We start from the raw sequence: 27,640 nt of genomic DNA on the forward strand, positions 1-27,640 counted from the left end.
AATGTTCAAAAAAAATATTTATTTATAAAAAATACAACGGGATAAGTTTATGCTGAGAAATGCAGCAATAAATACAGTTGAAGGAAACAGCAACTCTACATTGATACATTGGCACAAACAGGAAGAGCACACACACCACCCAGACCTAACTGTCTGCAGGCCGATTTTGTACACGCTCCTTTAGAAACACCACTCTGAAAAGATCTTGTCGGTTTAGGTAAGAGAATGAGTACACATATAATCACAAATGCACACGGATCAGGACTTTATTTAAAAGTTAGCAAACAATACTGTAGACATTGATATGTAAATTTCTAAAATGCTGCATCTTAAATTTAGTTGGCAAAGACCACATTTAGCTCTAAGCATGACTTTAGTCTTCCACATAGAAACCAGATAACTGTAAAAAAAAAAAAAAAAAGCTTCCTATTGTTTGAAAATCCCAGTCTAGTAAGTAGATTGTAAAAATGCATAGGTCTTTAATAAGAGAATTGGCTGTACAAGAGTACTCCCCTTTCACAGTATTCCTTTTTACTTCATATGTGAGTTATTGCTTCTGCTGTAGGATTTAACTGTTACAGCACTAAAAGGGAACTATTTAGGGAAGAGGCAGAAAAAGGAAAAGGGAATGTACGTAAGGCAATATTTCTTTTAGGTACAATAAGCATAATAGTGTTTTAGGAAGACAAGATAAAAATTACTCAAGGCTAGCTTGGTTCTCACTGAATAAAAACGGGCTAAATACTGAGCTCCTCTGTGTAAATCTAATAATCAATGCCTTGGTCGCCATATTGGTAATCTCTGGGGTAGTCATCTTGGTACTCTCCATGATATTCATCTGGGTATTCTGCCTGATAATCACTATCACTAATTTCAGACCCATTTGTTCCCGTTCCTTGGCTTCCATTGTGAATGACAGGTTCTGTGGGAGCGGCACAGTATTTCGGATCATATACTTGCCGCCCAAGCCCATACACACTCATTCCTTTCTGGGAAGCAACTTTGTTGGTTCCCATCTGTAGAGAAATTGTCGAGTTGTCCACCGGTTGTAATGTTAGCTTCTGATCATAGATGTCTCTTCTGGTACCTGGTGCTAACATCCCCGCCTGGTATTAGAACATAGTATAAAAGTTAAAACAGCAGCTAAAATCTATTCTGCTGAACATTTTCTAAGTTATGAAATTCACATTGTGAACGCTAATGTAATAATAACTTCATTTCAGGGGTAAAGCTAGCTTACCAAATAGTCCTGATGCTGAATCTTTCTTAAGTACCAATACTCACTGGCTTTCAAACTAGGTCAGCCCTTCCTTTAAATCCTTGCTCTGCTATAAAACTGCTAGGTGGCCTCTAAACAAGCTAATACTTTTGGTTTTAGGTTTCTCATGTGCAAAATGGAGAAAATACCACCTACTTTGGATTTAGGAGAGGATTCAACATAAGCAATGTAAAAAGCACAGCGTAATGTGGGCACCCTGGAGAGTTACATGTGAGTACCTATTATGACCACATACACTCTCCAGGCCATCCATTTCAGAAGCTCATCACACATTCAGCAGAACTTATGCCGAGCAGTCCTTAAGGCCTGAAGTCTCAAAGAGCCAGCCACAAGTACAGTAACTCATTTCTCCATTTATGCCAAGCAGACAGTCCAGGTTTAACTGGTAAAAAAGGAAACTTGAATGGCTCCTATACAAGACAATGCCACATGTGGCAGGACATCTCAACTTTAGGTCACAAGGAGAAAGCTTTTTCAAACCTTATCCCCCACTCCTGTTGGATGTGAGCCCTGCCTGCTCTCCAGTGGTTATGGGAACCTCCCTATGAGGGGCTGATCTATTTTTAACAAGGAAATACTTCCATCTTGCATGGTGTTAGAATGCTGGCATTCTCACCGTGCTAGAGCCCCACCTAACTCCTCCTCAGAACACCAGATCATTTTACCTACCAAGGTTCAGAGGCATTAGAAGGAGCAATTTACTTGGATCTGGAGCAAGAAATAAACTTGCTATAATAAACGTATCTCTTTTCTTCTGGTTAGACGGAAAGACCAGCTGTTCTGACCGCCAGCACACCATACTTGTGTTCCTACAGAAAGGTCCTCTGATTCTTGTGCTTTCTCAGCAAAACCAACTTTCCTGAAGGAATGTACTTTATACCATACAAAAAATACGTCCTTTGAACTTAGTTAAGTGTGGGATGCCTGGGTGGCTCAGTTGGTTAAGCATCCAACTTCAGCTTGGGTCATGATCTCACTGTTCCTGAGTTCAAGCCCCACATCAGGCTTCCTGCTGTCAGCACAGAGCCCTATGTCCCCCCCGGCTCGCTCCCTCTCTAAAAATTAAACATTAAAAAAAGAGTAAGTTAAGTGCTAATTCAAATGATCCTTCTCTACTCTTTGCTCCAAGTATAAAAAGGCACTGCTTACCTGGCTGGCTCCTTTGTTGGTGCCCATCTGCAGACTAATTGTGGTCTGGTCAAAAGGTTTGTCAGTTTGCATTTTGGGATCATAAAGATGCCTCCTGGTCCCATAGGCCGTCATACCTGCCTGGCTGGCGCACTTGTTGGTTCCCATCTTTGAAGTTAAAATTAGCAATGATTATCACAGGTCACCACCATATATGACAAGCAAAACTTTGTGTTCTACTAAAAAGACAGGGGCACAATTGACAAGTCCCTTTTTGTGCTGAGGCTAGCTAGATACAAAATCTCCATGCTTTCACAACTTTCAAGGTGCTCACTTTATTATTTTAATTTTAACGTTTTTTTAATTTATTTTTTTTGACACAGAGAAAGATGGAGCATGAACGGGGGAGGGTCAGAGAGAGAGGGAGACACAGAATCCGAAGCAGGCTCTGAGCTGTCAGCACGGAGCCCCATGCGGGGCTCGAACTCACAGACCGTGAGATCATGACCTGAGCCGAAGTCGGACGCTCAACCGACTGAGCCACCCAGGCGCCCCCAAGGTGCTCACTCTAAAAAGAAAAATCTCAAACAAGGTTTTAGAGGGCAGAATTATGAATAATTACCCCTGCTCCTCTTCTCCCTACTGTCTATACAGCACAGATAACCAAATTAAGAGGTACTGCATCAGCCACTTAAAGGGACAGAGGCACTCTGACTAGGCAGCATGCTTTTCTACTCCAGGGGTTTGTATAAAAAGTGACAGCAAATGCCAGGTGTCTTCTCTGGCACCTCAACAAGGGCTTCTTTAAAGTCTCGTTGAGATCACCAGCATCTTCATGGGAAAAGGACCACATTTTATTCCTCCAACTCTCACGTCACCGGAGAGAAAGAGTGAGGAATGTGAACTCAACCAAATTCAGAGGAACAAGAATTCTTTTCTCCACTGAGAATATGGCTTTAAGGCCAACCGATATACCCAGTTCTATTAGCTGGGGACACATTTCTGATGGTCTTTTTCCTTAAAAAGGAAGGGAGGAAAAAAAAAATCATTACAATCCTACCACCCAGATATTAGCTGTAAACCTTTGTGTGTGTCCTTCTAGGCTTTATCTTCTCTACCTGTGTATATATTTATCAATACACATGCATGTAAATACACGTACATTCAAAAATAGGCATGTGCATCTTTAAAGTAAAATTGTGATCGCACTGACCACTGTATTTTGTAACCTGATTTGTTTTCCTTAATCTCTGAATTCTTGTGTATCATTTTTACCTTACTCTGGTTCCTTCTGTGCGGTTATAATCAACTGACTACTGTTTGGAATTTCAGGTTTCCAGTTTCTTACCAGATACGATTTTGTAGTGTACAAAAATAAATCCACCTCACATGATGCAGTGGCCGCGAGGGCACACTTCTCAGTGGTGGTTTCGTGACATTCTCCAGGGGAACGATGTGAAGGGGAAAAAAATACCTGCGCTAAGTACTTCCAGTAGTGCTTGGCTGCTGTATTGTGCAAATAAATGACTTCGGCATTGAGGTTTTATAAAATTGCCGCATTTGGTCAGTATCATTTAGGAATTTATAAAACACGTTTTCTTAAAAAAATAAAGACAATGTAATTAGGGAGGAAAAGTCATTTCCTAGAGAAACAATTGTCAAGTCTGATGGCATGCCTGAGGTTTCTTCTGAAACCATCATCAACGTCTCAGGGGCTTTGAATGGACATAAATTATATAAACCACATATCCATCCCCAAAACCTACATTAACATGGATCTCACCCATTCCTTACTTATGAGAGACACACTTTACATGGTGAGAACTGACAATACCGAATCAAGCAGTAACACGTTGCTTACCTGCAAACCAATTACACTCTGGCCAGCTTTTAATTTTCCTTCATCAAAACGTCTTGTTTGTTTTTCTGCATACTTAACTCCGATGTCAATGGTTGTATGGAATCCTTTTGTTTTAGCCTAGACAGAAATTTGCACACTAACTAAAAAGGAACACTGAAGTGGAGATTCTGCCAATAGTTTTTCACAGAAGGAACAACAAAGAAACGCTACTGTCCGTAGATGAAGGCTTCACTAGGTAATACTCAAACGGAGGGGTTGAAAAACATATTTAAGGCCAGTCAGTAATACCTGTGGCTCTGAAATGTTAAGTGTTCTGATTAAGCTCTCTTATATGAGGCAGCTGATGTCAGCAGCCTTTCCATGAAGCTAATAATTATGGAGGAGACAGAGGCTGCTCCCCGCCTAGCCAGAACGCCCATGGGAAAGAAAAGACATAATTCATCACCAACATGGTGGGACTTTTAAAAGCAGCCATTAAAGACATATACGTACCAGACCTGCCAGAGCCACCAGTGTAGTCTGAACCTGGGTCATGTTTCCATTCTCAAAAAGATCGTTCGCTTCAAATATGTCATGTGGCTTCATGCCATAAGCTTGAATAGCCTTAATAAAGTTGCCAATATTCTCCAACTATAAAGGAAAAGAGCCATATAACTTTGGGAGCTGAACACTGACATTCACATTATCTAAACATTATAAGCCTTCGTGACTACTGTAAGATGCCAGGCAGAAAGTTACTTGGCAAGGAGTCTTGACCAGATACATACTAAGCACAGCTCTGTCTGGAAACGGAAAGAGTAAATAAAGAGTATTTTACAGTAGGTCACATGATGGTCTTTTTATTTTTACGTAGTCATTTTTTTTTTTTCAGTTCTTTGAAGGCAAGATCTTCCTTAGATAGTTTTAAGAATTCTGTGATTCTGTCTGAGCTATCCAGGGCTAAAATTCTGTCAAAAGGTACAGGATTACTCACCTTAATAATTTATTATCTCAAAATATATAGTCAAAATATCCAATTTTACGTAACCACACCCATTTGTGAACTAAGACTGCCTAATATGGTGTTCTACAATCAACCATTAGTTGTTAAACTCCTTGCTTTTTCCCTCGTTTATCATTATGGTCTAGATTGTATTTCTCTGTATAAGCTGTGTCAAATCCTCTCCAAGAGTTGACAGACTAAATACAACTTCTAAGCTAAGGATCTAATAATCACAGAACTAATTCTAAGTAATTATGGAAGCAGAGTAAAAAATAAAATATAGCCATGTGCATTAATTTCTGCTAAGATGTCTACTTTAATCAAATCTTCGCTGCATAAAGAATAACCAGAGGTTGCAGGTTCAGCTGTTTACCTGAGGCCAGTTTAACGAGGACTCATTAACCTTCTTCACTGAGCCCGGCTGTAGCTTGTTTATGAGTCTGAAAAGTAAAGTACAGGTGACATTTATTGTTCAGACGAAAACAAGGACTGGAATGTAAAGTTGGCTCCTTTAACATCAGTAAGAAAGCATTAAAGGAGCCTGTTTCCGATTCTGTGTCTCCTTCTCTCTCTGCCCCTCCCCCGTTCATGCTCTGTCTCTCTGTCCCAAAAATAAATAAACGTTGAAAAAAAGAAAGCATTAAAAACATTTCTGAAATGTTAAGGCTTGACACCCTGGATTGGGAAGGAGGACAGCACGGAAGCCTTGTGGAAAGGACCAGAAGAACAGAAATGGCCAAAACTTACTCGCAGAGGATTATGCCATCTTTTAAGCCCAGCTGAAAGTTGGTGCCAATGCTCATGCCTGTCACCTCTTCTATCCAGTTTCGAAGATCTTCTTCTGCCTGATGATCATACTTGGAAGCGATCTGAAATACAAGTTAACCAACTTTGGAAGAATTTTCATTAAAGCATCAAAAACTGCTGACTTCAGCTTGCTCTACTTTTCTTATCCATTAAGACCACAACTGTGACATGCAGTAAATTACACTCATTGGAATTCACTGGCAATCCTAACCAACTATTACAGCTTCAGTAACTAATAAAAAACTTTGGTTAAGGCGGTTCTTAGAGAAAATTTGAACAGTACAGGGAGAGAAGCTGGGATTGAGAAGGAGAAACTATGGATCAAAACAAGACAGATTTCCACTCATGACACGCAGGAAGTGACAAGAGTTAATAGCATATTACAGTATGGCAGTCGTCATATTAAATTTCAAAGATTAAGTCATTAAACACCAAATTCCCAAAAAAGAGAATGGCAGGATTCTGACACATGCACCTATTTTACACAGTGTCTTAACCTGACAACGCATCTCGGCCAATAGTTTTGCTGCCTGCAGGGTTCTGGTGTTTCTACGCCTCTATTCAGCCAAATGCACACTATGTGCATGTGCACACACATGCACGCACTCCTTGGTACTGACCGTTGAACTGTAAGTACAATTTACACTAAGAAGCTCTGTTTATGTAGTCTATATCCTATAAACTCACAGGAGTCACTTCTAGACTCTTAGTGTACCTAGCATACTACCTGACTTCCAAACATTTAATACAACTAAAAGAAAAATTCCTTACTTAACAGAATTCTATGATAAAGGCAATTTACAAACATAGATCCTATACTATTATACACGCTAAAACCTACTACACACAGATTTTCAAAGATCTCTTCATAATAAGACCAGAAACCTCAATTAAAAAAAAAATTTTACACAAAATATTATTAAAAACCAGTTCTCAAGCTATTCCTTGTCCTAGGAATATTAAAGAGGTCGGTCAACCAATTAAGAAGAACACAGCTGGAAAGAAGAGATTATGTGTCATTTTTCTTCTCACACAGGTGAAATGCCAGCAACACGCAGATCATGCCCAGGGGGATGGAGAGATGATGAGCTTGTAACTGACTGTTGCAGCATCTATGGAAACGGAAATGAACACAGAAACATTTGCTTCCATAAAACATGATTAGGTTTCATTACTGAAATAAATAGTTTGTTGTGGAGAGGGCCCTCAAGTTCTAGTTCCACAGGGAACCCTCTCCCGAACCCTCACCACCAAGTGGCCGGGCAGGGTTTCTGATTCACCGTCTTCACTGTGGAGGGCAGAATCATTGGATTCCACTCATTACTGTATCATTTAGAGAGAAGCAGTCCTTGATCTGCAGATTTACTTAGCCAGAATTCTAAATGCAAATTCAATGAGTTTACATTTTCATGTTAAAATAACTAATGCTGTGCAAGGTGTCCTGGATCAAATTTTGGCCTGGAGGTTAGTTTATAAAAGACAGGTCAGGCACAATATAAAGCTAGTACACAATGTGTGTTAACTGCCTGCCCTCTGGTACTTCCATCCCCCCCCCCCCCCCAAAAAAAAAAACGCCACATTTATTTGATTTCCTGCCAGTCTGGGTTACTGGATGTGGGAACAGGAAAGAAGGAGGCAGTGATGATGGAAGGTGTTGCCAACGGGACACATTCACCTCTGGTGAGCAGGAAGGAGGCATTACTCCTATTACACCTCAGATACGTATTCTTACATAATGAATGTATCTCCCCCAACATAGGGGACATATCTATTTAGATAAATGGCACCTTTAGAAAATGCAATAAATAATGTGACAGAAAAAAGTTTAAGATTTTCACACTAGATTTTGGTTCTAGGTGACTAGAAAAAAAAGCTAGAAATGTGGGCGGGGTGGGGTGTGTGTGGTATGGCTGGAAAGGGACCAGCAAAGAAGAAAAGGAAAAACCAGCACTCTGTAAGTGTTAGCTGTGGAAAACAATCTCCCAGTTGAATTTTTTTTCAAAAGCAAAACACTCAACTAGGAGTTGCATTTCAATGAATCTGAAGACAAACCTGGTAGGCTAGGGTGGGAGGGGTGCGGCCAGGGCTCTGAGCTGGCTCCACGCATCTTGCTATGGGCCCTAGTTCACAGTCAATCCATCTAGCTTCTGATCCATTTCCTGTCTACACAAAAAGAAGGCTGAATCCAATGAGCGCACTAGGTCTCTTTCCATTCTAAATTGTCTACACAGTTTGGCCAACCAGCAAAAATTAGAGGGAAATTCGTTCTCTTAATTTTTCCAAACGTAAAAATGTAAGTAACGCTGGAGGGGCTGGGGGTGTTTTGGAGGGGGGGATGAGCCCCAATGAGACAAATTTTTATTCAACAACAAAAAAACCCCTAAAAGCATATTTATGTTTCCTTTATGCAAATGTGTCTGACAGATTCAATGCCATGCCCCAAACCACAAAGTGATTACAGATCTAACTTGAAATATCCTAGCAGAAAAGCCAGAGAGAAATTCATCTTCCCTGTGGACTGTTCTCATCAAGGGAGTGAGGAGAGAAAAATCAAGGACTGGAATTAGCTGGAATTAGTCAGGCTTCAAACCCTGACTCCACCACTGACTAGTTGCAAGCTGGAGCTCTCTGGACGGCCGACTCCGTCTCCAGACTTAATGTAATAGCACATGCACGAAAAAAATTCATAAGCACATCCAGGCAAAGCTCAAGACCCCAAGTGCTAATCTAAAGATGAAAAGTAGGAATGCATCCCCATCCTGTAACTGTTGCTCCTGGCCTAGGATTCTACTGTAAGTAAAGGAGCAGCAAGGATTTTTCTACTCAAATACCACTTTTTTAAATAAGTGAGCTTTCTGCGGACAGCCCAGCTAAATGGAATTCAAAATTTCAGAATATGTACTTGTGAGTTTAAGAAGAAAAAAAAATTCCTATGAAATCATCCAGGAAAAAAAAAAAATCTATTTCAAATTTTCTTTTAGCTCCCGGCCTGCAGCACTGTTCCACAGGACACAGAAATCGGAAGTGCTTCCTTTAAAAGTGTATCAGAACACAACCCAAGCAAATATGGTTATATTCTTTAATTACAGAGGATATTTTTTTAACTGTTTTATATACACAACTTGTAAAATCAAGGGACTGAGAGCAATTAAAAATAAAAAGTAAGGTCTGGCCAATAACACTTATTCACTATTTCTATCTAAAAAAGCTTTAATTTCTGAACATCAGGCAGAAAATGCTGACAAGAAAACTAGCTTAAAAGATGACTTAATCTCACTTCATTAATACATCATGGAAATGTCACTCTGATTTGTTTAAAAATGACTCTTCTGGGGGGCCTGGGGAGCTCAGTCGGTTGAGCGTCTAACTCTTGATTCTGGCTCAGGTCATGATCCTAGGGTCATGGGATTGAGCCTCGTGTTGGGCTTCACGCTGAGTGTGGAGCCTGCTGGAGATTGATATTCTCTCTTTCTCTCTGCCCCTCTCCCCTAGTTATGTTCTCTCTCTCTGAAATAATAAAATAATTTAAAAAAATCACTCTCCTGAGCTATTTATAAACATCATTTTCTTTACTCTTCTTCAAGATTTATTTGATTTGATCTTCCCAAGCCACTTTCACAGACCTTCTGCCTGGGTCCCTCAAGTGCACAGCAGCGTTTCCCAGAGCCCTGCCTCCTGACCCCTCTCCCGGGGAGGTGCACGTCCGGACACTTTGGTACCATCACTGGAGAACCCCCGCTGCAGGCTCCTAACTAAAGCTCACCAACATTGCCAAACACAATCAAAGTTGAAGAAAAGGAAGACAGAAAAGCCTCTGGGGCATCTGGGCTGGAGGTGAAGAGAAAGCTCCTGCCAGTCATCCTCCTGGCCAGTCAGAGCTCTGCCAGTCCTGCTGCCACCCCCCTGGTACTTCGGTTGCCCACCCCCGCTTCCTCTTGTGCTGGGGCTGCCGCTCAGGCCCAGGTGGCTTCAGCCTTCTGCCCTCCCCTGGGCTCGCTCCTCAGAGCTAAGAGCAACCAGTGTGGAGTCACCCTCTGGTTTAAGGGCAGCTCAATCCTTTCTAGCTGTATGACCTTTCTCCTGGATCTCTAAAATAACACTTGTTTAAAAAAAGAATAATAATAAATAAACAGTACAGAAGCATGCAGAGTGTGCATTTTCAATGGGGGTAACACGGCCCCGCAAAGGGACGACAGTGGGTTCTTGTGGTGGGAGTGAAAACAACCGTAGACCTTATGGTAACCTGTGACCCTCCCCAACAAACTCTATCCCTTTGTACTAAATCTGGTGGGAGTCAAGAGGTAATTAGGAAAAACATCTAAAAACTTTCTTTGGGGAAGCAGTGATGGAAAAAAGGTTGAGGAGCATGGAGACAGTAAAAATGCACAGGTTTCTCTTCACCTCCCTCCCCTCCCCCTGCCAAATCCTCCTCCCTTCCCAGAGGTGAGCACCTGTCTGTCTGCCACTTCTGCCACGTGCACACATACATTAGGGCGAATCAAGTATAAAATAACACTACATCTCCCTTCACAAGCACAAGACCCAAGGGCCGACGCCTCAACAGTAAAGGGAGACACTAGATCAGAGGAAAGCCTGCTCATTGCCAATAGCCAAGCCCTGCCAGCCAAGGAGGTCTGAGAAGTTCCCCGACAAAATCCCTAAAAGGGGATTCGGAGCAATGAGGGAAATGGAGCTTCAAAACCATCTCAACAAGTGACCCCAAAGTGCACTGTTGTATGCACTGTTTTATGGTGCTTCTCAGTGTAAGCAGGGAGCATTCAGCCAAAGTGCAATTTAGTAAGAAGCTGGGGGTGCACCTGTGTGAGGGGCAGTGATTATATATATAACAAGAACTGTCGGATGGCCCCGCTTACACCCAGGGATGTTCTAGAATCTTCGAAAGAATGAAGATGTGTCTTTCCCATGCACTCCTCACAATATATTCTTCTCACAGTGCTTGGTAAAACCTGGAGGCGGGCAATTCCAGATCACTAGGCTCCCTGTCTCACACCACCAAGGTAACCCAGCATTACCCCAAACCCTCTAAGTATGATCCTATTCAGTGCAGCGTCCCTCTGTTTCAAGAGTTCCTGTGCCTCATGGATTCTTCCTCCAACGTCCTTCTCCATTACTCCTTCCTTCCGTCCATTATTCAAGTGGCTACTACATACCAGTTAGGTTCAAAGGCAAAGTCTCCGCCTGAAAAGCTTACATTCTAGTGGAAAGAGACAAATACCTATTAAATACAGTGTTAACACCCTTCCAAAAAAAATTGTAATCAGAAAGGGGATGTTTAAAATAAAGAAAAGATGCCTGGCTGGCATATGCCTGAAGCATATGACTCTTAATCTCGGAGTTGTGGTTTCGAGCTCCATGTTGTGTGTAGAGGTTATTTAAAAATAAAACCTTAAAATAAAGAACAGAACCCCCTGGGACTACCAAATAGATTTCCACCTGAAATACCACGATGCCTCTTCCCTTCTTTATCACCTGCTATATAAAAATATATTTCTTTCTTTTTATCTATCTATCTATCTAGATATCTAGATATCCTTCATGCCCAGTGCAGACCCCAACATGGGGCTTGAGCTCATGACCCTGAGATCAAGACCTGAGCTGAGCTAACAATCTAACGCTTAATCCAATGAGCCACAGGCACCCCCAGCATCTGCCATTCTTGATACCTCATGAAGACAATGAAGAGGCTTTAACATTTTTTTTTACCTACCTTAACCTTCCCCACCCTTGGCAAATTTTTAAAGTATTAACATTGTGGATACAACAAGCTAAAGATCACATGTCTTGAAATCAAACTTTTAAAACTTCCTAAAACTGTGTTCCCAATTCTAGTGCGACCTAAGTAAATAACTTAACCCTGGTGAGGGAGGTCGTCTTCCTCCCAGGACCGTTGTGAGAATGAAGCCTGCTCCACAGGTAAAGAAGGGCCCATCTCAATGCCTGACACATCAGAGTTAAGGTTCTCCTTTTTTAGCGGCTTGAGCACAGAAATTACAAACTATTAACCGAACCCCACTACAAACTGTTCCCTTTATTGTCTATGATTCAAAAAGTTCCACTGGGACTCATCCGGGATACTGCCCTTTGCCACTCATCAGCAAGCCCACTCCTGCATGTCTTTGCATCCCCAATTCTCGTCCTTTTTCCGATTACTGCTGATGAAAAGGATAAAGTAACTACTTTTTGAAAAACAGATTTATATCTTTAAAAAAATTTTTTTAATGTTTATTTTTGAGAGAGACAGAGCATGAGTAGGGGAGGGGCAGAGAGAGAGGGAGACACAAAATCCGAAACTGGCTCCCGGCTCTGAGCTGTCAGCACAGAGCCCGGCGCGGGGCTTGAACTCACAAACTGCGAGACCATGACCTGAGCTGAAGTTGGCTGCTCAACTGACCGAGCCATCCAGGCGCCCTAAAACAGATTTATATCTTAAGGGTGATAGAGGTGGGAATTCTAGAGAAAAAAATCACTTTTACGTTTGGGATAAGAAGGTCAAGGTAGATTGCATGCCTTCCTCAAGGTCACTATAGAATCTGAGGCTCCTTCCACGGTCTGAACTGTGCTAAAGATCTGATGGCAAATGAGTATATTCCAGGGCTATGGAAAACCAGATCTGCCTCAGGTAAACAAGAGGGACACCTAACGGCATTTTTTTTAAATCATATTTGTTTACGACAGAAACTCTGGGAACTCAAAGTGAACATCCTTGCCAGTGAGCTTCCGATAGATGCCAGAGAAAGTTTCAACCCTGTGCTCCCCATTGTTCTGCTGTGCTTTAGCCAAATGAACCTTTATAAGCTGGCTGCCATCCAGTTTCACGTGGATTCTCTTGCCCACAATTTTGCTTGGGAAAACCAAGTCCTCCAGGATCGCGTCGTGCACGCCTGTCAAAGTGCAGCTCCTGGGACACTTTTGCTTATTTTCTGTATGGCTTTTTTGAGTTGGCCGAGGCAGAATTCTCCTCTGAGCAATAAAGACAACATGCTTCCCACTGAACTTTTTCTCCAATTCACAGACGAGCCGGACTTGGATTTTCTGGAAAGATTTCAGTTGAGGAACGGGAATAAAGATGATAATAGCTTTTGGACCACCACCAACTCCAATTTCCTTGGCGGCTGTTATATTCAGCTCCTTTAGCTGGGCTTTGAGGTCCGAGTTCATCCCCAGCTTGAGGAGAGCCTGGTATATGCCGGACATGAAGCTGTCCAGCTTCTTGTCATTGGGCCTCATGATCTTCATGCTCAAACTGAACATGGCCTTCTCCTTGGTGAGAGCACTGGCCCAGGAAGAGCCTAAATGCATTGTAAAGCCGGGCCCTTTTCTCAGAGGTACAGCTGGACCTTCAGATCAACATGTCAGCATACGGCACTAGCACAATTTTTTCTCTCCGAATACGTATAGTCAGATAAATGCAAAGATATTATGGCTCAATGTACCAATACTATGAAACTGACAAAGTTTTTTAAATGCCCTAAGAGGAGTTAGTCCAATGCATAAAGCAAACCGCATAACTAATAAATAAGAAAATGCAGAAAAAACAGAATGTCAACTTTGCCTTCTCTAACTAGAAAAAGACCTTCAGTTTAGAATATACAATTTAGAATATACATAGTTAAAAGTTGGACTTTGAAATTTCAATTAAACAAGGTGGGAGTGAGCACAGAGGCTGGATTCCCAGAAGAATCCAGACTCAGAAAGAACGATGAACAAAGATGCATGGATTAAACAGCTCACTGATGTGAGATGCCCTGGCAAACAAAAGAACAGGAACCTGCATGAGGGCCCGCTGCTTCCTGACCCCCACCCGAAAGGCGAGGACCTCTCTACTATAGGCTGAAGAGCCTGGCTGTCATGCTAGAGTGGACTCCTGGAGAGAGAGTGTGCAGGTACCTGGGCAGAGGTGGGTAGAGAAAGTCATCCATTACCAGGAGCCAGCATACCTATGCAAGACACATCTAACATGCCTGTACTCTCCTTGGGGACAAGACAGGCTTTAGTCATTTTGTACCCCTAGAGCCCATGCCTAGCGCAAAGTAGGTATTCAACAAATGATTTTTCATCCATTGGTAGTAGTACCCAACTAGAGAAATGCCACAGATTTAAAGATCTATCTTGTTTCGGAAAGACATCTGCATTTGAATACTGCTGGTTTTTACAGGCGCCACATCTCCTTGATCTACCAATCTAGTAATCTTAGATGGACCACTAGGGACATATTTGTTTTACTTTCTCATAAAAGTCCCTATGTCCATGGCACTCCTTAGGTCCAGTTTAGTAACTCTAGAAGTAGGGCCTGGTCAGAAGCAACAACCATGCCCGCTGTGCTGATCTACGTCAAGGTAGGAGGAGCTTCCAGTGATATGTACCTTGAGGCTTAGATTTAGATCTGTTCTCTTCTGTCTTGGTAACAAATTAACAATTGGCAATCTGGAAACTATTGGACATACTTATCAAACGGATAGAAAATTAAATTAGGAATAGCTCAAAAGAAACACAGTTCAGATTCAGAACATCCTAGCTTAATAAATTATTCCAGGTATATGTAAAATCCTGCACCAAAGTTCTAGAACTAACTCATCATGCATACTCAATAAGCTAAACAACTCTGTCTAAAAAAAGCTAACACTCTCTCGGTCTGCACAGGTATACAATTCTTTATAAAATACTATTGCCTGTGTTATTTGCTTGATAATAACAGCTCTATGAGGTAGCCAAGGAAAGGATTACTTAAATAAAACAGGTGTGAGAGGAGCATGTAAACTAGAAAACCTTATGCAATTATCATCATCCTTACTTTATAAAGAGGGAAAACCAACTTGCCAAGCAAGGATTGGAATCCTCTGACATGGAGGTGCCTCATCTACCTCATTACAGTGATCAAAACAGAATGACTCAGTGCTTTGTAGTCAAACAAAGGAGTTAGTTAATAATCCCACTGGACTTTGGTAGGTTAAACCATATCTGTGGCATTACCGTGATGAATTCTGAGTGCTGCAGCCTAGAAGGGGACACTGACAAATGGGCGACAGTTTCTAGAAGGGGCAAACTGAATGGGGACAAGATCAGAAAAATCATACACAGCCTATAATGAGAGACTGTGCGCCAGGAATGGCTATATATAACCTAGAAGGGACTTTGGGGGCAGGAGAAGAAACAGGCTAGTACCATCTGAATATTTAAATGAAAGTCCTGTAGAAGAGGAAGTCAATCTGTTCTGAATGCCACACTGCAGGCAGACCCAAGACAAGTTTGTGGCAATTCTAAGGAGACATACAATCAGCATGTAAGGATGGAGAGCACGTGAGTGCCAGCAAAGCACAGGGGGAAGGAGACCCCCAAGAAAACCTGCTGGAGAACGTTCTCTTGCTTCGGAAGGAGGCTGGCTGGGTCTTGAATTTGATGTTGCTGTAGAAATCCTGCTGAAAGGGGACTGTCACAGAAGCCCCTCAGGTCAAAGAGATGAAAACAGGTGCTCCTGAACACTCTGCTTCCTTCACCTCACCTCTAGGATATTTGAGGGTCCGCCTCACTCATCGCTCATCAGACTTGCAGCCATCTGCCATTTTTACTGCCATCTACATCTTCAGGTACTGGTGTCCTCAGTAGGCACCTAGGTGCCTCCTGAATAACTTGTGAGTCAGCCACATGGTCGGCTGGTTTCTCTCATTACAAGGGGCATCAAGGCAGGAAGTCTTCCTTCCATAGCTTTAGAATGTATACTCACTCCTCATCGACTATACAGCAAGTCTGCTTAGTAGGAAGGGCCTTGTGACCTGAGGAGGCATGAAATCCACCTCCAAAGCCCTGAGTGTACATTGTATTTACACGGAACTCATCTCTACCAACCTGGGAAATGCTCCCTGCTCCCAGATCGCTGACCACATTCATCGAAGTGCTCCCAGCTGTCCACCCCAAAAGTGAGTCAAACACACACTGCCCCCTTACTCTGAGCTACTGTTGGGCCATGGGCAGAAAGAAGGCCAAGGAGGAGCAGGACCCCAGCCTTCTGGTCAGCCCTCAGTACATCAGGAGCTCCTGCTGGGGGCCCAGTTCTAGGTCTCAGATCTTGAATGCCTTTTCTAACCAGAGCGGAGTCTGTCCCTTTGAGAGACCTGGCTTTACACAACCGGTGAAGAACAGAGTTGAAATACCTCACTTTAGACACAGGCTAGATGCTGCTAGTGAGGTTTCACAGGAGTCTTAAGGATATATTAACTGTGCAAGATACCAGGGCCTTTTTCTTCACAGTGAAAATTAGATATGAAATTTCCATTAAAAAAGCAGGATGGGATTTCACATTTCCTCTTTTTAAAAACTTGTATGACCTACATCATGAAATAGCATATGAAGATATAGGATACCCAACTTGTTGAGACACTAAGTAAAAAGGTTTTTGGTTTGATTTGCTTTAATGGGGAGTGTGAAAAAAGATGAAGTCAAAAAGAAGGTTCAAACACCTTCATGACACCAAGTCCTACACAACTGCCACCAAAGACGGGACAGATGCAAACTATGGCCCAGGCTTCTTATACACTGCAACAAAGAAGGAAAAAGTTACAAGACTGACAGAGTTCCTTAAAAAAATACGTTTCCACGTGGCTCCCTTTTCCAGTCCTGAAGCCCAAGAAGACCCCGTGATGAGGTCACACGGCGCCCTCCACATCTCAACAATAAAGCCAACTGCACATTTTACCCAACCTAATGCTATCTGAGAGCAGGGAGCAAGGGAAAATAAGTTCCTCTGGAAGCTCTGGATCCCCCATCAGCATGCTGTGCAAAAGTCTCTTGGAGAAAAAAAAAAAAAAAAAAAAAGCCTCTTGGAGACTATGTAATAAAGGCTTGCTATAGACATCCAGGCACAAAAACAAAATAAACCCAACTCTGCATCCCTTCCAGATGAAGGGCCCAGGGAATGAGGACAGAGAGCAGTACACAGGCTGCAAAGGGGCCTCAGCAGGACTCAGCAGAGAGCGGCAGCTGAATCAACAGTATATTCCACAGGCAGGCGTCAGCCTGGCCGGTCCCCTCCCACTGCTGCTGCCTGCACCATCAGACCCCAGTGGCTCCGGGAAAACAAGGCCAGGAGCAAAGGAACACCCTGATTTCACATGAGGAGGGGAACACAACGGTGGTAAGGAGGAGGAGAGGTCTCACCCACCTCAGTTGTTTCCCGGTCCTCTTTCTTGCTCCTTCCCAGCTTTTCACAGTGAACCTTCTTCCTTCTATTGCTTTGGTCCCACTCAAAGTGCACACCAAGGCCTTCCCCTTATTTGGTCCATCAGTGGGCACACACCACCCCCTATGTTGTCTGAAAAAGTGCCTTTCCCCCCCTTTTTTGAATGCAGTTGACACACAGTGTTACGTAGTTTCAGGTATACAGCACAGTGATCCTATTTCTCTATACATTATGCTATGCTCGTCACGACAAGCACTCATCACTTTTTTTTTTTTTTTAAGTATTATCTTCATCCAACGAGGGGCTCGAACTAACAACCTCGAGATCAGTCTCCTGCTCTACCGACTAAGCCACCCAGGTGTCCCAATCTTTGATTAAACCTGCTGCCGGCTACAAACACCGTCCTGTTTTCTCTTTCATTTCATGACAAACCTCTCCATTTCCTCACTTAGTACTTCTTCCTAATATCTCTGGAAATTACCTCTATGGAAGACCATCTCTCAGAAGGTCACCAGTGACCCCTCAGTAGCCAACTCCAGTGGCCTGTTTCTGCAGCACTCCGGAAAGCCCCTCCAATCCCACTCCCTGTGGCCGCTTGTTAAAGAACTTCATCCTAGAGCTTCCGTCTCTGGTCTGCCTTCTCCTCTTCACCTTGAAAGATGCAAGTTCTCCCTGAGTTCTGGCTTCTGATTAAAACAGTTAAGAGCATGGGCTCTGGCAACTAAATGCTCTGGTTGAAATCCCAGCTCTACTGTGCTGGGACCTCCTCACCTGTAGACCAGAGATCATCAATAGCACTTAACATCAGAGAGTTGTTGGGAAGAATCAAGGATTTAATTCACGTTAATCATGAAGAAGTCAATAAATGTCAACCCTTACCCTTCTGCATGTGCTTTGCTGGCCACTCCTGTCCAGATACCATCAAGATTTCCTCCTTCAAACTCAGAACATCATACGGAACAATCACTTGACACTATTTGATAGCCATTTTGATAAGAAATCATCTTGATGCTGCCTAGACTTTCTATTTTAAAAACTACGTATCATCAAATAATTTGTAAAAGAGATGCCCCCACCTCACTCTGCTGCCAACTCACACCTGAGTGGCGGGGTGACTGAGACAGTAGGCATCAACAGATGTCAGTGACCCATGACTTGATAATAATGAACTAAAACAAGTGACTTGAATTTTGACAAGCCTGCTCTGATATCGTTTTGGTTTACCACCAAGAGAACCACTTTCTCTTTCCCACCTTTGGTGGGAAGGATAAACTAATTTTTTTTAGAGTGTCATCTGGTACTACCTATAACACTTTTATGTATTAGGTCAACAGTTATGCGCTTTTCTACACAAGTACTTTTTAAGGAAATATCCACCAGAAGGGAGGTAATGAATAAGTAACCAGAATCTCTACAAAAGTCTACAATTCAGTTCTAAAATGGTCGAATGATATTCAAAGTTGCACCAGTGGTTGGGTGGGGGGTAAGGGATACAGGATACTTTCACTACTTCACTGTCTGCACTCTTCACAACAAATATTTCAGTCACAAAATCAGAACAGAAAAAGAGAAGAGGTTCTCACAGGCAAGGAAGATGGCGCCCCAAGGTAGATGCACTGTGTCCATACAGAGATCACTTGTCCAAAAGTCATGGGCTCAGCGGGGATTTGGACCCAGGTCTGGCCCCAAAGCCTACGTCTTTTCCTCCACTAATGTTCTCCCACCCCCACCCCCCTGAACCAGCCCGACAGGAAGTGTCTACGCTGCACACGGAGCCTTTGGCAGAGGGCTGTGCTGCCAGCCAGCCAGAGGAGGGTTAGCCAGCAGGCTGGGCCTCTGCGGCTTCACATGAAGTCCTTTCCACTCGTGGAGGAGGAGAGGGCATCCAGAAGCAACCTCTACCACCATCACCGCATCAGACTGATGCACCATGAACATGCTGCAGAGTTCGAGAAAATGTTGATTCAAACCAGCCCATGGGGAATCAGCAGTCTCAAAGGGCGTTGCCAGCGTGGTTCAAAAGTTCGTAAGAAGATATTTGGCAGAGATGTCTCAGACGAGAAACACTTTAACTCCTCCACGGGCCCCTATAAAAAGGAACCTCCTACGACAGGCATGTTTTAGAAGGTGCTGTAAGACGGAATGCAGGAAAGGGTGTCAACAGAGCAGTCATGGAAAAGAGGAAAAGAAGAAAATTTAAAAATCAAGCCCAGAGGGGAAGAAAATTCAAAACCAAAGCCTGGCTGGCAAAGCACACGCCTGTGTGTATGTGTGGCCGAGATGGGTGGGGCTGAGGGATTTCTACAACATACAGGTCTCTCAAGAAAGGTAAGGAAAAAGCAGAGGCAAATGCCTCCCAGTCTTCAGAGCAGAGAATGGGCCCATTCAGGGGGAGGGATGTGGCCATACGTGAACTCTCGTGAACTCTCGAGAACGGCCCCAGAGTTCCGGCTTAGCTGTGAAGGCCAAGGACCCTGACAAGCTCACAATATGACGTTTAACCTAAGTATGATTTCTGTACTCGATCAGAACTATGATTGCTGTTGCTATTTTTGCATTCAAAGTAGAATCACATGTTTGAATTATGAGAGACTTACTACACATGGTATTGATTATTTTCTCTCCAATTTCCTCCCATGTGAAACAAAAGGAGGGAGGGAAAATTGCGATCATGAAGCACACACTCTCTCTCCCATTTGTGGAGACTTGTGTAGCACGAAGCAGGCTGAGAGGCGGGGGATAATGAAGAAAGATCAATGTCCAAACACTTGGGAAGGGGAGAGAAACAACGAAGTCCTGGCCAGCCCTGTCTAGCCACTCCACAGCCAGGATCCCCTGGAAACGTGTCAGCGAGGAGAGGAAAATGGCCATAAATGCTTAGGTTATGTCTCACCCGAAAGAGTCCTTCCACGCCCAAAGATCTCTTTTCCCTGCACTCCTGCCTCCAATCCCCTGGCCTGCCCACTGCAGGCCACTGATGGCACTCATACCCTGAAGCTTCCTGTTGGCAGAAGGAAGATGCTGAAGAAGTTCCCTCCCTTCCTTATGGGGGAAAACTAATACTACATCTTCTGGGCCCATGGACTTCCTTCACACAGGTCTATGCGAAGCCTTCCTAAGACCATTTGACACTAAAGGCCTCCAGTGCAACCAAGATTTAAACACAAAGGGGTAGGGGCAGGCTCAGGCGGTGGAGCATGTGACTCTTGATCTCCAGGTTGTGAGTTGGAAGCCCACGCTGGGTGGAGAGATCACTTAAAAAATAAAATCTTAAAAATAAATGAATAAACACAAAGAGGTAAATATGTTCATCAGTGCACTGTGGAGGAATATGAGCCCTATCTGAAAGCAAGAAATGAAAGAGGCATCTTATCTTGTTTAACAGAAATCTATCTCTTAAGAAGAAAAAGCCAAATAATAACATGGCCAGAAAGCAAAGCCTCGAGATCTCTGAGAAGCACCTGGCTCTGGGGGCAATGTGGACACAATGAGAACAGGCTTCGAACCCCGGCATTTCACAGAGGGAGCACAGGCTACCAGGGGAAGGAGTCCTGGATAAGGACTCTAGGGGCAGATCATATTCTGGACACAGAAGTGAAATCCAGAGGTATTGTTTGGCATTGTGGTCCCCTATGTGCCAGAAGCCTCATTCAGATACAGATTCCTGAATGAATGTCCAAGTCCTGGAGATAATCTCAATATCTAGAAAACAAGAGAAGCTCAGTAGAACACAGGACTGAACGTAACCAGCAGAGAACCAGCCAGCAACGTGGAACAATGGCAAACATTTACATGATGTGTGCTTATAGTTCCAGGCATGATTCTAAACACTTTACAAGGACTGTCTATTTTACTTCTCCCAACAACCCTATGAAGGCAGGTATTTCCATATCCTTATTTTGCAGATGAAACACAGGTTACTTGCCCAGAGTCGCAGAGTAAGGGGCAGAAACAAGATTCAAACGCAGTCTCCGTAGTCCACGGTCTTAGGCACGAGAATCTACTTTCTCACTGACAAGAACCAGGTATCTTCAAGTTCACAAGGATTCCCACGGTCGTTATGTTTTTATAAAATCTGCCAGGTATTTTTGTATTTCTGGGAATGACTGACATGTTCCGCCCTCCCACACTGCATATGCTTCAGGCCCCACAACCAGGATCTACTCTGGGCTCAAGAAATCCTTAACAAAAACCTGAGCACAAGGATGTGTGAATAACAGCTAAAAGCCCAGTATGGCCAGGAGTTTAGGGTTAGGAAGAACCAACACACACAGAATATATGCTGTAGGAGGCTAATGCCTAGAATAAAATGAAACTTGCCAAAAAACTCTAAGGACGAGCCCTCTCCCACCACCTAGTCATACTGAGAGAGTAAGTTAAGCATTTTCTCATTCTGCTGGGTGTAATGGTATAATTGGCTAAAAACCAAAGCCATCCAATTGTGCTTCATTTTCTTCTTTTTTTAATGTCACAGATAATAGTGATCGGTTCATAAAACACTTTTAGGTGAAAATACTCACTAGCCCCCACGATCCAAACCTGGAAGGGAAACGGTACAGGGGGAAGGATGCACCTCTGGTTGATGACAGTACTTGTGACATCTTCCTCATCAAGCTTTTTTTTTTTTTTTTTTTTTAACGTAAACTCTACACCCAACATGGGGCTCCAACTCACAACCCTGAGATCAGTCAAGAGTCACATGTTCTACCACCAACTGAGCCAGCCAGGCACCCCATCAAGCTTATTTCTGAAATCTAAAGGAGTGGATAGAGACAGACAAATAGTACAATTTCCACAAAGGAAAGAGTGTAAAAAGCTGTGGGTCACAGCACAGTGAACTTGATAATGATCTTCATTAAAATTCCAGAGTAAATATGTCTCAGCATTTTAGAGAAGAAACATGGTACCCCTTCTCAATTTAGCAAATGTATTTTCTTAAACTGTTTTGGTCAAGAGAGGGGGAGATAAAAAGAGAGCAGGTAAACCACAATGGCATCTCCCAGCCAGGAGGCCAGATCCGCTGAGTGACCACTTTGCAGGTGGTCTTTGGGAGATGCAGGTATCCCACAGAGCCTTACAGAGGGGCCTTCTACTGTTCCTCCCTAATCTGGGAGTCTAAGAAAGAGCCTCAGCAAAAGCACAGGAATTATCTTGCTAATAAGTTTTCCAGTGTAACATTAATAAAACAAACTGAAGAAAAGCAATCTGTGAAAATCACCTTGTCCTTCCAAATTATCACATTGCACTACAGAATTCTATTGCGAAGAATAATAGGGTTAACTTCCAATTTTTAAAGATGGCAAAATCTACTCCTGATGGATAAATTCATTAAATCAACAAATACTTATTAGCATCAACTATATCCCAAGTTGTATTCTGAAATACAGATCTTGACGTAGCTCATCAATGAATAAGACTGGAACCCCTATGGCTGGTGGAAAGAGACCGTAAAGAAAAGCTTTGAATTAAAAGCCTATGTCTGGGGACGCCTGGCTGGCTCAGTCAATAGAGCATGCGACTCTTGATCTCAGGGTTGTGAGTTCAAGCCCCACGTTGGTTGTGGAACAACAATAACAAACTAAAGCTAGACCCAGCTACATTTTTACCATGATTCCGGTGCTCTACCAGGCAGACCACCTTAGGGTGCAATCTGCGGCTGGAGTCCACAATCACCTGGGGTTAATGTGATCAGGAACACTCTTAGAGCAACTGCTTGTCCAAAGGCAGGCTGGCTGGCAGGCCTCGTGGGACATTTGGTCCTATTTGTTACTATATGATTGTTTAACTTACTCTTCAGTGATTTACAATTTTAGTAGTAAGTCTTCCAACATGATTTTTAACCGTTGAGGGCTACCATTGTTGCAACCAAGAAGATTCCGCAAGAAGCTATTTTGCTCAAACCATACATTCCAGGTGAGAAAACTGTGAGAACGCTCATTCCAGTTCCCGTTCTTCTTAATATTTCAGAGAGACGACCCCCCTCAAAGATACGGAGGTAATTTCAGCTCCACCCACTCCCTCCACAACTGATTTCCTCCACCTTCCCTGGGACCTATAAGCTCCCCACAGCATTTGCTGTGAGCCCAGGGAGGGTATGCTTCCCTGCATCCTCAACTTTACAAGGAGGTCTACTGGCTCCAACATCTTGTTCAGAGCCAAGCGTCAGGAAATGCTGTGCTTTCCTTGAGGACCCGTCACGTTTTCTCACAGCTTAAAAGGCACAAAACTGTTTTCCTTTTCATTTTGGTCCCCAAAATGCAGTGGGGGGGTCTGGCTCAACCTTACTCCGTTCTTTCTTCCTATTTCTTTCTTTTCAGGACCGTACTACTTTATGAGTGTTTACATATCCCACAGAATTATCTACACCAGCTTCCGTGTTATCTGTATTATCCCTGACCCTACTATTCTATTAAGATCTTTGCAGATTGCAAGTTATTGACCCTTTTGTTGTTTAAAGATGCAGTTCACAGTCCATGCTGAAAGATTCTACTTTTTTAGGCTGTTTTCAAACTTTTGCCATTAAAAAAAAAAAAAAAAGTAAGTCTGATATGTTTTGCCATGTATTATCTATCATCTTGTCAAATAAATATCTTAAGTTTACAGATTTTTTCCCCTGCACTTTTACTAATTAAAAGTACTTAAGATCAAAGATTTCCTCAATTCATTGACGAACTGCTTTCACAGCTGGAATATAAAAAGACCAAAGGCTTATTTAATAGAAATGGAATACTTACAGAGTCAGTGACAAGTCTAAGAAATAGAATATCGATACTAATTTTCAATTACTAAGAATTCATAGCTACAACATAGTCACCGAGTACGTACTACAAGCAGACACATCTCACCGTAGTGTTTAGGGGTGGTAACTATTATTTCCCCCATTTTACTGATTAGGAAACTGGGACAGAGATATATCCATGAACTTGCCCAACATCATACAAGGCAGAGTGACAGAGGGAGGACTAGAACCCATGTCTGCTTGAATCCAAGGTCTGTTCCACACTGCTTCCTGAGGACGTTTATATTTTTTCCACTTTGTTAAATGAAGTTTTAAGAGGGGGGAAAAACACACCTTACATTTAAGCAACATATCAGTTATGCAATACATAAAGAAAACAGAGGAAGAAATCAAAAAGTGTCCAAACCAAGCAGTGTCAAAGTTCGTGTTCCATATACCCACTCCTCTGTTGGCACTGTGTCCACAGCTGAAATGCAGTATCTCATACAAAAGCCTTACCAAACATGGATATTTGATTTCCAAGCCCAGAGCAGATGAAAACGGCATTGGATGAGTAATTACAATGTCAAGAAGTGACAGGTGGACAGCAAAAGTGGGGGGGGGGGGGTGGGCAGACAACAGTGACTGGTAGTAGAATATCCCTAACTACTTCACTAAGATATCACTTTGAGAGTTTACATTCTTAGAATATTCCAACTCTCTTCTGTGATCTTGAGCAAATCACACCCTTTCTGAGCTTTGGCATCCTGACCTATAAACGATGTTGGATAGCCCCAGCAATCCCTCCCACCTCGAGGGGCTGCTGTGCTGTTAAGATCAAAAGACTTCCTATGAAAGGGTACTGTATGAAGGGCCCATATAAATGAATGGGGTAGTTAAAATATGCCTTTTGTGCTTAAAGGAATAAACCCGCAGTTATAGAAACTCGAAGCTATAACTTTCCAAAGGCTCTGAAAACTGAGGTTTTACTGTTTTTAAAAATGTACAATTACAGTGATCCAGCCAGTGTGTGCAATTCCTTCAGTCTGCTCAATAAAAAGGAGGAAAAGGGCAGAAGCTGCTTCATTAGTCAGCAAAAAGAAATTAATACAGATATGAACATCCAAGAAAAATAAGTCACTTGAAGGACTGCCAAAGTTATCAGGACCTCATTTACAATGCAAAAGGTAGAGACTCAACCGTTCAACCGTCCCCAGCCAAGAATCACAAGGGCGAATTAAAATTAATGTGTACACGCCAGGCCAGGGTATCACATCCAATAGTTTGGACTTGCGGATTCCTCTGAAAGGATTCCTAAAGCTCCATTTGTAAACCCTGGAAAGAACCGAACAATCAGACACAAACCATTTCTCTGTCCTCTAAAAAAAATGTTCAGGAAACTATTTTCGAATAAGGGCAACGCACTAGACAAAGTAAAGAACCCAAACGTTCCAATGTTGGATTCGTAGGTTAAAATCAACTCTTTGACTCAACTCAACTCAAAGACTGTTCAGAATTTATTAACTGAATCAGGATGCGCAGGCTGTAACGGGGGGGAGAAGAGCTATAACTCTCCCTTGGGGTTTGACAACGGTGCGCTTCATTGCCTCTATATAATTCACTCCACACCGCGTGCACCCTAAACACTGGGATGCTGCAGCTTTGACAATGCCAGCGTATTCTAACAGCGGTCGGACGATGCGGTGGCAATCCTGACATGCTTCGGCTCCCGGGAGGTTAATGGGAATTAAACCACAGCAGCCCTCCTTTGTGGCGCTTTGGCCAGAACAGCAGAAAGGAGACAATGAGCGTTCTGTGCGCAGTTCCGCGCCGATTGGCTGCTCTCTCCCCCCAGAAACCCCTGATGTCATGGGCTTGGAATGCAGGGAGGGAGGGAGGAAGGAAGGAGAGGATTTGGGGAGGGGGGACGCCTCTCATCTCTTTCCCAGACCAAAAGTCCCAAAGATAAGCCCAATGCATTCCTAATGCTAGGCAGTGGCAAAGCTGAGAGTTTCCAAACGCAAATCACTCCACACTACAACCCGCCTCGGCAAACATACCCTAAACAAAAGCAACCCACGAAAATATCCTTGATACCGTTGAAGTCTAATGTACTACAAACTTCGGTTTTACAAAAAAATCTCAACTCTACAGCAGATATCGCTTCCAAAGCGGCGCACTCAGGCTTTGTCTCCGTTTTCCGCAGCAACAGTAGCAGTTAATTTGCCTCAAGGCACCGCAATTCGGAAACTGTGAAGCGTCCGGGGGTCCCTGGGGTCGGTGGACCGCTCAACGGCCCCCCTCCCCGGGAAGAGGCAAGGAACAATGGGGGGCCCAGTTTGGCCACGTAACCGCCTGACTCGGCTTGTGGCTGAATTCGGCCGGGGGGTTGGGGTGAGGGAAGACGCACGGTCCGGCAGCAGCCCAGGCCCGGGAGGACGGCGGGGGCTGCTTGCCGGGTCCCCAGCCGCGCCGATGGGCCCCACCTAAGGGCGAATGACCAGGCAGGAGCGCCCCCTTCCCGGAGGGGCGCGTCCTGCAGCCACGGACCGGCTCCGGTAGCTGCAGGCCGGCGCTGCGGGATTCCAGGAGCCCGGGAACCCACCGCCCGCCGCCAGTCCTGGCCCGCGGCGCTGAACAAAGCTAGGAGAGCGCGCCTGGGAGACCGGCGCTTCGAGCCCGGGGCCAGGACCTAGACCCGCGGCCACTCTCGCGCCGCCCCGACGTCTCCTCCCCGCGTAGCCGGACAGCCACCGAGCGCAGAGAAGAGCGGCCCAGCGCCGCCGCAGTCCCAGGGACCCTCGGGCGGCTTCTAGCCTCCCACCCCTCGCCCTGGGCGTGGCCGCCCCACCAGAGCCCGGGCGTACCTTGTTCTTGACCTCGGCAGAGAGCCCGTAGGAAGGGCCCTTGTTGAAGTGGGTCATGGTGGTTCGGGAGGCGGGAAGAGGCTGCGCTCGGGTCTGGGGGTTTCTAGTACTCGTCTTCCCCGCTCCTGGCCCCGAGGAGTGGCCGCAGCGCGAGATGCTCGGAGCTCGCTCCCCTGGGCGGCGCAGGAGACGCCCAGACGCGGCGGCGGAGCGCGGGCGGTGCCTCGGCGGCTCGGTCCGACTGGGTCCCGCAGAGCCTCCCGCTCCGCTCCCGAGTCCCCCACGAACTGCCCCCGCCTCCTGCCCCGGGCCTTCGGGGATTGGCCGACGGGCCGGACCAATAGAGAGCCGCCTCCTCCCGCCTCTTCGACGAGGGGGCGGGCCGGCCAACCGAAGGGCTAGGGGCGCTGCGCTGTCTCCCGCGCGGGTCTCGGGCTCCCGCCCTCATCCTCACGCCACGGAGACCCGCGGCGAGGCGGCCCCTCCTCCCTGCCGGGCCGGGGCTGGGCGGCGAGGGCGGAGGCCGGCCGGCGGACTGCAGCGGCCCTCGGGCGCCTAGGGGCTTCCCAGCGGCCCAGAATGCACGTCAACTTCCAGGCATCCGCCGCTGCGCTCGGGGCTGGCCCAGGGCGGGAAGCCCACCAGCGTCTCTTTCCCGGCCCGGGGCCCCAGATACCGGGCAGGGCTCCTCCGCCCGCTGCTGGGAACACTGCGAGCAGCCTTGGAGCCCCTGTGCCAGAGAAAGGGGGGCGGGGGGGCGGGCCCTCCTCTGACACCTGCTCCTTGCTCTCTACCTCGAAGCCT

At 44.6% G+C, this 27,640-nt stretch overlaps 2 protein-coding genes across 2 annotated transcripts; both read right to left on the reverse strand.

The window, feature by feature from the left end:
* CNN3 (calponin 3) lies at positions 1–27,124 on the reverse strand. The gene is made up of 7 exons (XM_011284861.4): positions 26,837–27,124; positions 5,998–6,119; positions 5,624–5,690; positions 4,761–4,898; positions 4,269–4,385; positions 2,429–2,575; positions 1–1,106 (listed from the first exon to the last, which is right to left on the reverse strand). The coding sequence occupies exons 1-7, from the start codon at positions 26,891–26,893 to the stop codon at positions 765–767; spliced, it is 990 nt and encodes a 329-aa protein (XP_011283163.1). The 5' UTR covers positions 26,894–27,124; the 3' UTR covers positions 1–764.
* LOC109502478 (40S ribosomal protein S7-like) lies at positions 11,582–26,830 on the reverse strand. The gene has a single exon (XM_045036234.1). It carries the CDS (start codon positions 13,375–13,377, stop codon positions 12,745–12,747), a length of 633 nt encoding a protein of 210 aa, XP_044892169.1. The 5' UTR covers positions 13,378–26,830; the 3' UTR covers positions 11,582–12,744.
* Positions 27,125–27,640: the final 516 nt, after the last annotated feature.

The sequence above is a fragment of the Felis catus genome, chromosome C1 (genome assembly GCF_018350175.1).
Source record: "Felis catus isolate Fca126 chromosome C1, F.catus_Fca126_mat1.0, whole genome shotgun sequence".
NCBI lineage: Eukaryota > Metazoa > Chordata > Mammalia > Carnivora > Felidae > Felis > Felis catus.

What these genes read in the sequence shown, in the direction of transcription:
- LOC109502478 (XM_045036234.1), bottom strand. Translation starts at nt 13,377, where the DNA reads ATGCATTTAGGCTCTTCCTGGGCCAGTGCTCTCACCAAGGAGAAGGCC.
- CNN3 (XM_011284861.4), bottom strand. Translation starts at nt 26,893, where the DNA reads ATGACCCACTTCAACAAGGGCCCTTCCTACGGGCTCTCTGCCGAGGTC. An exon ending in CCTCGTTAAACTGGCCTCAG is followed by an intron (nt 4,899 to 5,623) that starts GTAAACAGCTGA and finishes TTTCCTTTATAG; the next exon opens with TTGGAGAATATTGGCAACTT. An exon ending in TGGTGGCTCTGGCAGGTCTG is followed by an intron (nt 4,386 to 4,760) that starts GTACGTATATGT and finishes ATTTCTGTCTAG; the next exon opens with GCTAAAACAAAAGGATTCCA.